The sequence below is a fragment of the Gracilinanus agilis genome, chromosome 6 (genome assembly GCF_016433145.1).
Source record: "Gracilinanus agilis isolate LMUSP501 chromosome 6, AgileGrace, whole genome shotgun sequence".
Taxonomy (NCBI): Eukaryota; Metazoa; Chordata; class Mammalia; order Didelphimorphia; family Didelphidae; genus Gracilinanus; species Gracilinanus agilis.
The window spans coordinates 216,044,061-216,058,243 of record NC_058135.1 but is presented as its reverse complement, the minus strand read 5'-3'; the positions used below and the strand labels follow the sequence as shown (position 1 = coordinate 216,058,243).

At 37.9% G+C, this 14,183-nt stretch overlaps 1 protein-coding gene across 1 annotated transcript in view; it reads left to right on the top strand.

Annotated features, from left to right (window-relative positions):
• The window catches only part of ABLIM2 (actin binding LIM protein family member 2), a 242,968-nt gene that overhangs the window by 181,486 nt on the left and 47,299 nt on the right, over positions 1-14,183 (top strand). Inside the window, exons 14-15 of the mRNA XM_044681548.1 lie at positions 6,125-6,226; positions 8,182-8,262. Of these exons, the coding sequence (XP_044537483.1) occupies positions 6,125-6,226; positions 8,182-8,262 (183 nt within the window). The remainder of the gene's footprint in view (positions 1-6,124; positions 6,227-8,181; positions 8,263-14,183) is intronic.

The following is a 14,183-nucleotide window of genomic DNA, read 5'->3' as shown; positions in this document are numbered from 1 at the left end:
AATCATGTTTGGCTAAGTTTCAAGTCCTAGCGCTGACCTTACTACCTATGTGGCCTTAGATAAGTCATTCACTTCTCTGAGTCTCTATTATTTCATCTGGAAATGGACATTAGAATGCTTTCACTACCTAGCTCATAGGCTGTCATGAGAAAAGGACTTTGTAAATTCTAAGGCATTCTTTTTATGTCCTACTTTTATGCTTTTTAAGAGGCTGCATAGACCAAACTTGAATTTAATGGTTTCAGGTCCTTATTTCATAACTGTATGACCTTGAGAATGCACAGAATCACTGAATGTCCAAGTTGGCAGGAACCTCAATGGTCATCTGGCCCAACATATCCCCCCCCCCTCAAAAAAAAAATGATGCCTCTGAAATATGACCAACAAATGATCATCCAGCTTTTCTCTAAGATTTCCAATGAGGGGCAACTAGAAGTCTCAGTTGATAAATAGCCAGGCCTGGGTTTAGATCTGTCCATAGATAATTCCTAGCTGTGTGACCCTGGGCATGTCACTAAGCCCCAATTGTTTAGCCCTTACAACTCTTCTGTCATGGCATCTATACTCAATATTGAGTCTAAGACTTCTGATGAGAGAAAGCCACTAAAGCCACTACATTCCGAAGTAATCCACTCAACTTTAGGTAACTCTAATTATTAGAAGTTTTTTCTTGCATCAAACTTTAATTTACCTCTACATCTTCCACTCATTCCTAGTTACAGACTTTTAAGTCAAGTAGAAATATATGTATATATGTGACATACATATATAATCGCTTTTCCTCATGATAATTCTCAATTCCTAAAAACAGTCATGTGCTTATAAATGTCTCCAAGACAAAGATCCTCCATTTCTTCTTTTGATCTCCAAGTGGTATATTTTCCAGTCCCTTCCATGTTCTTCTCACTATCTTCCATGCTGTCAACATCCTTCCAAAAAATACCCTGGCTGGAACTGAACACTTCCAGAATGGTCTCTGAACTCCCTTGTTGTGGATACTATGGTTTAATTCATATTGCCCAAGATTATATTAGACTTTTGGGTTCTAGTGTAGTTACTATTAACTCTGACAGGGTTCGCATCCAACTAAAACCCTTAGGTATTTCCCCCCCCTGAATTCTTGTCTAGGTATACCTTCCCATTGTATATTCTTATTGTGTTCATATAGAACTTTATACTTGTACTTCTTGACTTACTTTATCAGATTTTGCCCATTTTTCCAACATTATTTTATGAGTAAAACATTTTATTTTTTCATCTTCCAATATTTTATTTTCCCAGTTGTATGTAAAAATATTTTAAGCATTCCTTTTCTAAAAATTTGAGTTCCAAATTTTCCCCCTCAAACCTTCTCTTTCCTACTATGTAAGACAGTAAGCAATTTGATCTAGGTTATGTATGTGATATCATGCAAAATATACTTAAATATTGGTCAGGTTGTAGAAAATATATATGTATATATATTTGAAAATAAAATGAAAATAGTATAAAAATAGAAAATGTGTATTCAGATTCCATCAGTTCTTTCTCTGTTAGTGGATGGCATATTTCATAATTAGTTCTTCAGAATTGTCTTGAATCACTGTATTGCTTAAAATTACTCAGTCATTCAAAGTTGTTCATTTACAGTATTGCTGTTACTATATACAATGTTCTCCTCGTTTTGTTCACTTCACTTTTCATCAGTTAATGCAGGTCATTGTAGGTTTTTCTGAAATCATCCTGCTCATCATTTCTTAAAACACAATAATATACCTTTACAATCATATACCACAACTTGTTCAGCCATTCCCCAATTGATGAACACCCCCTCATTTTCCAATTCTTTGCCATTTTCCAACCTTTCAGGATCTTTTTGGATTCATATTTTATCATCTAGCGTAGCTCTCCAAAATGTGTGTCATCCACACATTGGACAAGGATGAAGACTAGATCTTCAGCCAAGTCATTAAAAAAACAATTAACAACTCCTTCATTTTTTAAAGAAATTTAAACAGAACAGAATAAAGAGTACATGCCTGAGACACTCTAATATAGATCTCCTTCCAGGAGAAAAAGTCGATAATTAATACTTACTATTAGGGCTAGTCAGTCTACTATCCAAATTTTATATATTCATCTTGTCCACAGGGATAATGTTGTCAAATGCCTTCCTGAAATTTAAGTAAGATATATTTATGACATATCTCTGATGTAATACTGTATTAATCCTGGCAATAAAAGAAATGGGATTCCTTTGATATAACTTACTCTTGATCTCTTGATGAATCCCTACAGCTTTTAGTAGCCACTGATCCTTTTTCTAAATATTTACAAGCCATCCTTTTAATAATATTTTAGAATTTTGGTAGGAAACAAAATCCACCTCACTAGCCTATAGTTTGAGGACTACACTGCTTTCTCTCTTTAAAAAATTGGCCCAATATTTGTTTATGTCTAGTTCAGCAAAATCTTTTTTGTTACTTGATTTTTTTAAAAAAATGAGATAAACTCAGTGATAAGACATCTATCATATTTTAATATTTGAAAAATTGTGTCCTTGGACCCGGTGACTTTAGGATCTCACTAAGTGTAGCTAGCTACTCAGTTAGCTTTGGTTACAACTTCCTGTGAATTATTTTTGTTCTGTCATTCCCAGTCCAAAGACCATTCTTCTTATTAGAAAATAAAACGGAGATGTATATTTCTGCCTTCTCTCCTCTCCACTCCTAGCAGCCATCATAACTTCATTTGATCTTCCCTTTGCCCCAGTGTAGCTAACCTACTTCCTTCTTTTTATTGGCATTCATTGACACTGACAAGCTCCAGCTTTTAGACTCTCTTCTTACATAGTGATGCTATTCTTATATATCTATCTTCCCTCATTTGTCCTTGCTTCTATCTTTTGAGCATTTTTTTTTGTCCAAGTTCATTAATGACTTTAGTCTTCTCAGTGAAGTATGAACCAAAATTCATCTATAGAGCTCAAGCATGTAGAGCTTGAAAAGAGGTTGTCCAGTCCAACCTTATAGGTAAAGAAACTGAGGCTCATAAAAGTTAAGTGACTTACCACCCAGACAGTTGTCAGAGAACTAGGATTCCAACTGAGGCTTTCTGGGTCTAAATTCAATTGCCTTTTCCTTCTATACCATTTTGACTCTCCTTTTGTGAACTGGGGATGTGTTTGTTGGTTAGAAAGGAAAAAAAGGTGAGGTTTGCATTATGCTATAGGAAATGATATAGATGGTTAATGGAGGTAGGGTACAAGGATTATCCAGCAGGATTAAGGACTTTGCTGAGTTTATGTTAACAAAAACTGGTAAATGTTGAAGTCAATGGAATTTCATGATTTAATCTATTCACTTGGCAGTCCTGGAGCATGAATGAGGTATCATTGGTGGAGTTTACCCAGGCATGTGGATGTTCAGGTTAGGAATGGTGGAAAATCAGGAAGAAAAGGAGTTTTAATGTAATAATTAGAAAAATATTTAAGCAACCAACCCAGGATCTCCACCCCAGCAAGTAAAGATGGTGTATAGGTTCTACAAATTCAGGAAAAAGTGATCCAGTCCAAAGAACTGGATATTCTGGCAAGATTGAAGAGTAGGTTTATCATGAGTGAAAAGGAAAAAGGATAGGTAAAAAGGAAAGCTTCAGAGTTGGCCCTATTCCAAAAAATGGTGAGGTATATAATGAGTGGCCCTTACTGACTAATGGCTAAAGTAGAGCAAAGAGAGTAGAGAAAATCATCAGATAGAAGGAAATTAAAGAACTTCAAACAGGGGATAGGATGTAATGAAGTTCTGCAGTCAATCAATCAATACATATGTATACAAAAATAAGATAGTCTCTGCTCTCAAGAAGCTTCTGTTCTACTGGTCTTTGAGAACATTTTTGAAGGTCACCTGCAGATTAGAGGATAACAGGAATTAGGGATGCAAGAAAGGCTACTCATATGAATTGCATGAATTTCACAGGTAAAAAAAAAAAAACAAACACAACAACAACCAACCCTGAGGGATGATGGTTAAGGAATGATCCATGTTTAAAGGTATATAAAAGATTTGAATATATTGCCTCTTTGACAGAATAAGACATGCTAAAAATGTGTGCCTATTTCCAGACTTAGGATTGATATTTTCATTGAACATTTCCACTTCTCTCTGACTTCGGCATATATATATAATCATTATGTAGAAACATTTTTTTCTTTCCTTTTTATCTTATTCTTTGGGATAGACCAAGTCATAGGAGCAAAAAAACCAGAAAGTTGGACTCCGGTTTTTCCAGATATGGAAGATCTACTTACCAGGAAATAAGATTTGTATAGGCAGATAAGAGGAACCAAAACAATTCAGGTACTAGCACAGTAGGTAGAGATCTGGCCTTAAAGTCAGGAATACATTTTTGTTCAGGCTCTATCTCTGACATACATGCTATGTGACCCAAGATGAGACACTTAACCTCTTTATGTCACCAGACAATTCTAATACTATAAGTCACAAGCAGATAGCAACCTACATTGGCAAAGGGAATTTCTTCAATAGGAAATCCCTATACCAACAAAATCACAGATCCAGTCCAAAACCAAACTAAACCAAAACACCTTTCTATGACATCCTTCCAATTTTCTCCATTAGACTCAAGAATCCTGATTTGACCTCTGCTGCTAGAAATACTCAGGCATTTGAAAGTGTTGGTTGTGAAAGTTGTGGTACTTCTATCCTGGAGGTTGAAATCAAAGAAATGCATTTCAGAAAATGGAAATGAGTGACAGAGTTCTTGGGATAAATCCCACACATAATAGGTAAAGTGGTCAGTCCCACTTTTTCCCAGGCAGAAGAGGCTCAGACTCAACCAACTACCAACCTTCCCAATTGTGTTTTTGCACCTCTTTCTGTGGGCATGGTCATCATTCAGTCAAGGGTCCCTGTCACCCTTCCCATCAGTTGGCAGTGCACTCCCATGGGGCTGCTAGTTCATGCTATAGCCTGAGTCACATCCTTGCAAAAAGCTTCACCATTAACTGTCATCACTTCTACATTCCATCCTCACTAAAACGGTTCTCTCTGAGGCTTGGTGGGATAACAATGTCATGCGGAGCTTCCAGTTGCTTTGAACTGCTACAATCAAATTTGATGTTTTTCAATCCCTTTTTTCCTTCCTTCTCCCCAATCCCTTTCCAAATAAGAGCTGTACTATTAATTTGCCAACCTGTGCCATAATGCCATAGAGGGCTACTATAAATATAATTGGATGAGAAACAAATTAGATTTTATTCCTATTTAACTAAAAAAACCAACAACAACAAATAAACATCTGGTAAATTGATCCATTTGGCACGTTGTTACTTACCTGGGCACTTTTTTGCCCAATTGGCTATGGCATTATTTATTTTTGACTTGGTAATCCAACTTTACTGGCATTTTTCAAATGGGGCAAATAAATTAAGTAGAGTTAAAGGATGTTTTCTCTTCAGTAAATAAGATATAGTTTGGGAACATAGAAAATCCTTTTCCTTGAGGTCTTTAGTTGATCTCAGATTATGCAAAATAACCCTTAAATTAATGATTCTGACTGCCATTTTATATTCTGAAACTGTGCTCTTGTGGATTCTTTAAAAGAAGTGACATCCTGCTGTATTTGTATGAAATATAAGAGATAACCAGAGTTCAAAAGATTTTTATTGAGTCTCAGAAACTTACAAAAGACATTTTCTGGATCTGGGAAATTTATATTGAGAGCAAACTCCATGGGGATGTCTGCTAAGTGGACAAAAGTCCCAAGGAGACCATCAGGTCTAGCTGCTAAACTTCCCTGCTAAGACACCTAACAAAATTATCTCCAATGATGGTCACCATTCTACCACTCTGTAGTTTGCCAATGGGTCCATATTTTAAGCTGAATGCTTAGCTGTAGGCCACAGATCCTGGATTCCCTATGTCCATATGTGAATGAAATGTTGGATTAGCAAGTCATTGGGCCTGGTCTCAAACCTTCAACAAATGCTAGGTTTAAAAAGAGTTTGGCCAGCGTCATGGATAGGAGATCAGGCCTGTTGTAAGTAAGCTTTCTGTGCTTGAAATACTCTGCTTTTCCATTTTTTTTCTCCTTTTATCTGCTTTCTTTGCTCTTCCCTTTGGAGGCAGTGAAAGTGGCCGGAGCACTCCCAGTTTATCCATGTATTCAGACAGCAAACCTTCACCTTCTACCTATCAGCAGGCTCCTAGACATTTCCATGTGCCAGGTAGGCATTCAGGGCTAAACTTTGATCCCTTACTTACTGCCCTATCCGTGTGGTCGGTTTGTTCTCTCCTATCTTGGTTGGGGTTTGAGTTTCCTGTGTGAGTGGCAAAATGAAGACTGAAATCCCTTCTCTCACTTTGGATAATTTTTTCTTCCTACTAAACTTCTGAGGGAGGGAAGGGAAGAGGTTGGGGGAGAAGGGATTCCTACAGTATCTTAAGGAGGGAGCATGGTGCACATATCAGCCCATGGGCACAAGAAAATGGGCAAAAAGAGAGGGCAACAAATACACACTGCCACTGTCAAAGACAACACTTCTGTTAAAAAACAACCAACTGTCATTTCACTAAAATCCCTGAGACTATGGGCCTCCTCATTCTAGGATTCTCCTGGCTTGACACACCTCTCTTATGTCCCTAGCTCCTCACCTCCCCACTCTTTCCCTTTGGTATTCCTAAAAGGCCCCAGTTTCTGATCTGACCTGGCTCCTGGCTTCCTCCTTCTCTTGAATTGCTGCCCAGACCCATGGCCCTTTTTTTCCATTCTGTTTGGTGACTGCCCTAATCATCATAAAGGCTGCCCTTCAGCAGGGACCTCATGGTACCATCTGACTCTGTCCCTTCTCCTGGAACCCTAATCCTCTTTATGGTGGCAGTGTGTTCTTTCCATGCTCTCCAAATCCTTAAGTGCCAAACTGGCCAAGGGCCAGTGTGAATACCATGCTCCTCCTCCTATCTTCCTCTCCCAACAGTGCTATACAATCAAATAGGTGAGGACAGAAAGAATTCACATTTGTCTACACAATTGTGCTTTTTAAAGCTGTCTAAAACCTTCATCCTAAAGTGTGTCATTTATTTTTTGTGATAGTGAGCGAAGCAGTTATATATGTAGAGAAGGCAATTCTGAAGATCTGATGATTTAAAGCCCAGCTCGATCATTAATTAACTGTGTGACTTTGGACAAAACACTTCATCTCTGTCCCTTAGTTTTCTCATCTAGAAAATGAGGATAATATTTGAACCATCTCTTTCTGTAGAGCTGTATGGAAAACATTTTGTAAACTGTAAAATGTAAAGATATTATACTTATGAGCATCTAGGACTAGAAATGTGGGTGCTGAGGGCAGCTAGGTAGCACAGTGGATAGAGCACCAAACCTAGAGTCAGGAGAACCTTGGTTCAAATCTGAACCTCAAACACATGCTAGGTGTGTGACCCTGGGCAAAACACTTAACTCGAATTGCCTAGCCCTTGCCCCACTTCTGTGTTAGAATCAATACTAAGGTGGAAGTAAAGGGTATTTTACAAAAGAAAAAGAAATGTGGGCACTGGTTGGATTGTGGCATTAAATTTTTGTGCCCTAAAGTACTTGATATGCACAAACTTACAACTTCCATTTTCTGTTTACTCATGTCTGACTCTTCATGACCCCATTTGGGGTTTTCTCGCCAAAGATCCTGAAGCAATTTGTCATTTCTTTTTCCAACTCATTTTATAGATGAGGAAAATGAGGCAAATGGGTTTAAGTGACTTGCCCAGTGTCACACAACTAGTAATTATCCAAAACCAGATTTGAACTCAGGACTTCCTGAGTCCAGGTCCTGTGCTTTGTGCATTGAAGCATCTACCTAGCTGCCATTGTCGAAGGCAGCTATGATGTCCACTGTGCCTCAGCTAGCTACCTCACAACTTCCACGATTGCCACCTTCAAGCTGGGAACATTCACTGATACACTTAGGAGTCGACTTAGCAATAGATGTTCTATTTCATTCTTTCTATATGTGGATCTTTTTTATTACTCAGTGGGCAGGAGGCCATTATGGTGTTTCCAAACTGTGTGCTAAATGGAGCTTTTTTGATTCATTTGTTTTGTTTTGTTTTAAGAATAGAGTGGAAATTGTCACAACTGCTTGCTCACTCTTTTGTTCTTTCCTCTCTTTTCTTTCCTTTTTCTCAGACTCTGGAGTAAAAGATAACATCTATAGGAAACCCCCCATCTACAAACAGAATGGTAGAGTCTGCTTTCCTCTTCCTTCAGGTTTTTGTTGTTGATTCTGCTATTTTCTGCATGTCTTCTATATTCCTATTTGCAGATGAATCAGATCTCTTTGGTTCTGATGAACGATCATGTCAACTCAAAAGAGACAGCTATGGTTTCATGGCAAGAGTGCTGGATCTGGAGTCAGCAGGTCTGGGTTCAAATTATGGCTCTGCCTCTTACAAGATAGTTAGCCAGGGCAGTTAAGTTGCACAGTGGAAAGAGCACCAGGGCTGGAATCAGGAGGACCTGGGCTCAAATCTGGCCTCAGTCACATCCTAGCTGTATGACCCTGGGCAAGTCACTTAACCCCCATTGCCTAGTCCTTACTGCTCTTCTGTCTTAGAATCAGTACTTAATATCAATTCTAGGACAGAAGGTAAGGGCTTAAAAAATAAATGATAGTTAGCCATGGACAAATTCTTTCCCTTCTCTGGCTCCTATATGTATAAAATGGATGGGATGCTCTCTAAGGTGGAGAGTACCCTAGCCAGTTTTAAATCCTGTGAAACTGAGGCATAAATAATCTAAGCATGTTATATAAAGGTACTGGTAGGATCTTAAGAGTCATCTTTTCAGAAACTACAGGAAAAGAAAGTCAGCACATGAACAATTGTTCAACAGAACATTAATGAGCTTAAGGCAACATTGGGCAGATGTGAAAGTGCTTTAAGATTTCAAGCCAAGTAACCCCCATCTCCCACCCTCCCACTCTGATCCATGATTTGAGAAAATATCATTCAGAAATTATGGCATTTGCCACATCTTATCAAAAGGTTTACTTTCTCTAAACAGAAGAGTAGCAATCAATAATAATTAATAGATTATTCATTAATAGAATCAATAATAATTAATTACATCTATATTCATATATATTCTAAGGCATAAGAGTGGCAAGAGTTAGGCATTGGGGGTTAAGTGACTTGCCCAAGACCACACAGCTAGGAAGTATCTGAGGTTAGATTTGAACCCACGACCTCCTTTTCCCAGGCCTGCTTCTCAATCTACTAGATCATCTATCTGCCCTGATTTGCTACTTTTTTCATGGACTCTGGACAGGCCACCTAACCACACAATGCTTTAAACCAAAGGTTCACAACCACAAAATTCCTCAGTGCAGCCTGAATTAGATAAAAAATATAATTAGGAAATGTTTAACAAAATAAATAAGATCTGTTTTAATATTTAATATCTTTAATAATTATTCTCAATATTTAGAATATTTAATAATAAATAACATTTAGCAAAATAAATAAAAGTATAATGACAATTTGATGATTTTCTAAGTCAGTCTGGAACCAAACACATTCCTAGGTGAGTTCGATTGACACTATTGCTTTGGACAGCTCTCCAAAAGTGTAAGTTGAAAAGAAGGTGCCAGCTTACATTGGTGGAAAGAGTTCCAAATACTAATAAAATCAAGATTTGTTCCTTTTCCCTGTCCCCTGAAGGGGAAAAGATATTTTAGAAATACTAAAAGAAACTTAGTTAGTGCCTAGAAATAGATACTGACTGACTTCATCAACAACTAAAGAAATTTAACTTTATGTTAAAGAGGGGAAATGGAGAGTAAGAGAAGAGATTTTGTTCACTCAATTTATTTCTTGCCACTGGATGCCAAAATAAATTATCCAGCTACAAGATGAGCATATGTACTCTCTCCCCAGCTGCACCAGACCCCATGTTTAGGGTTTAATTTCCTCTTCCCAGGGAGAAGTTTTTTTTTTTTTAATTGTGTGACTTTATAGATAGTGGCTTCTTCCAGACTTCTCTCTCAATCAGTGAATCATGGAATCACAAAACGTTAGAGCTAAAGCAGATGCCTTAGATAGAATATCTAAGCAAGGTAGATAGAATATGAAATTAAAAGGTAATTTAGTCCAACTTCTTAATTTTCCAGATGGGGAAACTGAAGCCTAGAGAAGTAAAGTGATAAATGAATGAGGGCACCTAGTTAACATAGTGGCTAGAGGGCTGAAGACCTGGAGTTGGGAGGTCCTGTCTTCAAATTTGACTTCAGATGCTTCCTAGCCGTGTGAATCTGAACAAGTCACTTAACCCCATTTGCCTAGTAGTTGCCCTTCTGTCTTAGAATTGTTACTAGGACATAAAGTAATGGTTTAAAAGGAGAAAAAGAATAATGAATGAATGAACATCTTCCCATAATAGTGCCTAGGATGAATATATTCCAATTCAAAAACAGATTGGACTAGCTGGTGTCTAAGGTTCTAACTCTAAGGACATGTAATTCATCAGATAATCTGAGCAAAGACCCTCAAAACATTTAGTACTGATAAAAAAAGTATTAAAAATGCCTTCATAGGAATAAAAATTAGAAGGGATTTTAGAAACTATCTAGTCCAGTTCCCTTATTTGACAGATGAGGAAACTGAGGCCCAGAGAAGTTAAACAATTTGCCCATGGTCACACAGTGAGTGTCAGAGCTAGGATGCAAATGCAAGTTCCCTGACTCCAAATCCAGTGCTTGTCTCTCCATTGGTTTCCTCATGTGGGTGGTAAGTTTCTCATCTGTCATGTATTAATCCAAGAAATTTGTCAAAGCCTTAAATGTAATTTTTTTGGTGAAAGGATGTAGCTTAAATGATGAAAATTCTTAATCCAGCCCTTTAAATGTTTTTGACCTGTGAATTATTTTGTTTCTTATCTAAATGATGTTCATATCTATTTTTAAAAAAATTGCTCAGTGTCCAAATTCTTCTGTGCTGTTGATAAAAATAATTAGACTATGGATTCAGTTGGGCACCTGACATTTACCTCAGAGTCTCAGAGTCTCAGTTATAAGGGAGCAGAGAAGCCTTCTAGTCTGACCCACACCTGAATAAGTAAGGATCACCTCTTCAAAGTATCCCAACAAGCACTCATCATAACTTTGATTTGAAGAAAAATCAATTGAAGGGATACTTGAGGCAACTGATTTTACTCAAGCCTAGGAAAACATGTTTGACCAGTTTTCATCATCTTCAGTTATGAGTCTCCCATCTCCCAATCTTAACCAGCTGGGACAATCCATCCCTCTCGAATTTCCCTTTATCCCACTGAGATATGCCCAAACCACCAAGCCCCCCACCATTTATCTTCCTCCTTCCCAGGGACTCAGAAGATAAGAAAAGCCAGCTTTCTTGATCTAATGTCTGAGGAACTCGCCCCAAAGAAAATACAGACTTCACATAAGACCTGTTCTCTACTGGAGAATACCTCCAGGCAATATATTCTTCAGCCATGCAGAGAGCAGCCACTCTATTAACATCTCAGAGAAGCTGAGCTAGAAATAATCATACTTTGTAAATTATAGTGCTTAAGATTTTGTCACAAAAAAGCCTTGTAAAGTATGTAATAAAGTATTGCCTTCCTCACTTTATAGATGAGGAAAGTATGAATCTAAGACCCAAGACGTGGACTCAAGTCCTTGACTTTTAAGTCCATTGGTCTGCCCACTGAATAACCAGAATATGATGGTGCCAGGAGGAGCTTCTCCTGGTCTACCATCAGAGAAAGCAGATCCTAACCTATGAATAGCCCTGTAGCCTAGTGTCTCTTTGCACCCTCTTCATTGTGTCCTTCTTCTCCAGAGATCCCTTTTGGAGAGCTAAAGTTGGTTATTTGCTGTGAGAGCACCATGCTGATGACAGTTGCCTTGAAATGGTCTCTCTAAATTGACCATAACAACCAAAAAGAATGAAGAAAGAAAGCTAGTCTTGGAGACTACCACTCAGCACTTGTGCCAAAGCCAGTTGTATTAATGGATCTTAAGAAAAAGTGAGTGAGTAAGACATTTCATAGCCTAGGAAACTTTTTTGGAAATAGTTCATTTTTAACTCTCCACCTCCTGAGGGATCAGCTAGAGAAGTTTCTGGAGGGAAATTTATCAATCTTTGCATTCAGAAAGAAGACAAATGACAGTTCTCACTAGGCGGAATAGCCAATAGCCCCTGGCAGTGCTTTTGTTCAAGAAATCAAATTGGATGAAATTTATTTTGTGTCTTTAAAAAAATTGGCTTGGCATGGTAGTTAGAGCAACACTGAGAAAACTGAAAGTAGGACAGCTTTTTGAGTTTCAAAACCCTAGATTCTATGTGAGAAGTACCCAAAGTTTGATGCCCTAAAAGACTTTTGCCTGGAAATAGTTTTTTTTTTCCCCTTGGACACACAAACTGTTCTACGAGGTCTGTTTTCTTGTCACAAGAACTTTTTGAGAAGGATTTTTTTAATTAATAAAAAAATTAAACTTAACTCTAGGACCATCTCCTGCTGTGTAAAATATCCCCATCCATGCTGTTGCCACACTTCATTACAAGGTGCCATGCTGTCTGAAGCTTAGAAATTGTTGTTCTTAGGGAATCACAGTGAGTCACCACTTTAAAAGAATGGCCATATTGTTGCAACAACTGGAGCACTAGTTCTTAATGACACAAAACTATAATATACTAGGAAGGGGTTTGGACTTAGTCTGAGAACTTGTGTTTGAATACTGACTCCACTAATTATTTTTAGGACCTGAGGCAAGTCACTTTCCCTCAATGAATCAAATTTCCTCTTTAAAAATGGAGTCAGAATATAGGGCAATTAGGATCCCTTCCAGGCCCTAAGTCCTATGATGTCCTACCACACTGGAAAGCATTGAATGTTGGCCTAACAACAATTTACAGATGATACGAGCTGCGTTTCCAGTTTTTCTCTCTCATTTTGATTTCACAGCAAAGAATAGCACAGTTAAGAAAGAGAATAAGGGTCCAGGCAGAGTTATAGCCAATGACTTGGCAGGTCTTGGAACTTTAAGATCTCATGAAGCATTTCCCAATCTAATTTGGACATGGATGCTTGGAGGTTTCAAATAAATTAATAACCTTCAATATTGACCCAGAGAGTTTGGGGACATGGGAGGAAATAAAGAGATAGCCAGGTTAGAACCAAAAGAGGGAGGAAATTGAACTTTTTTTTTCTTGCCAGATAATTGCTATAAATCAATGTTGTCGAAGACATGGCATGCATACAGAACTGGCACATGGGGAGCTGCTTGGTTCCCCCTCTTTCCAGTACTGGAGGACATTTTTGCATGCCCCACCCATCTGTTCAGCTGCTCAAAGCAAGCACTTCTTCTGTCAGCTCTCTCTGGTAATGTGGGAGCTCACAGACAGCTTGAATTTGCCCTCTGGGCACTCAAACTCAAAAAATTTGCCAACACTGCTATATATAATAAAGTTTTGTACTATAAAACAGATTTCATTATTGTTGTTCCTAGAGGAAATATATAACCAGCATTGACATTACCTCTTAAGGGACATATAAGTGATGCATTGGATAAAGTGCTAGTCTAGGAGTCAGGAAAAGCTGAGTTCAAATCTAGCCTCCATTACTTACTAGCTGTGTGACCCTAGACAAGTCACTTAACTGTGTACTTTCCCCAAAAATGATGTGATGTATCAGAATCTTCATTCAAGCACATCTCTGTGTTCCACAGAAACCTGGTATTCTGCATAATCATAATCAGAAAAGTCAGTGTTGTCAGTATTTTTCCCTCTACACTATTAAATATACAATGATATGTGCATAAAATGGCTGTTGCTTACACTCATTTTTTAGTATAAAAAAGGACTTATTTTCCTCTATTTATCTCCAGAATATCCCTGAGTTTGAGTCTGGATAGAGACTGTCTGCCATAATGATTCTGGTAGTGAAAGGTCCCAAGTGAATGCCAGTTTTGTTTTGTTTTATTTTCTAAAGCAAAGGGTAAACCCAAGCCCAGAAATAAAAAGTCAGAGGCAAAGCATAAGAAAATAACCCTCAAGATTTAAGTGTCACAGGTTGGTACAGGTACCAGTGACAGGATCACAAAGGTTCAGAATGTGAAATATAGAAGGAACCTTAATGGCCATCTAGTCCAAGAGACCATCTAGCATCCA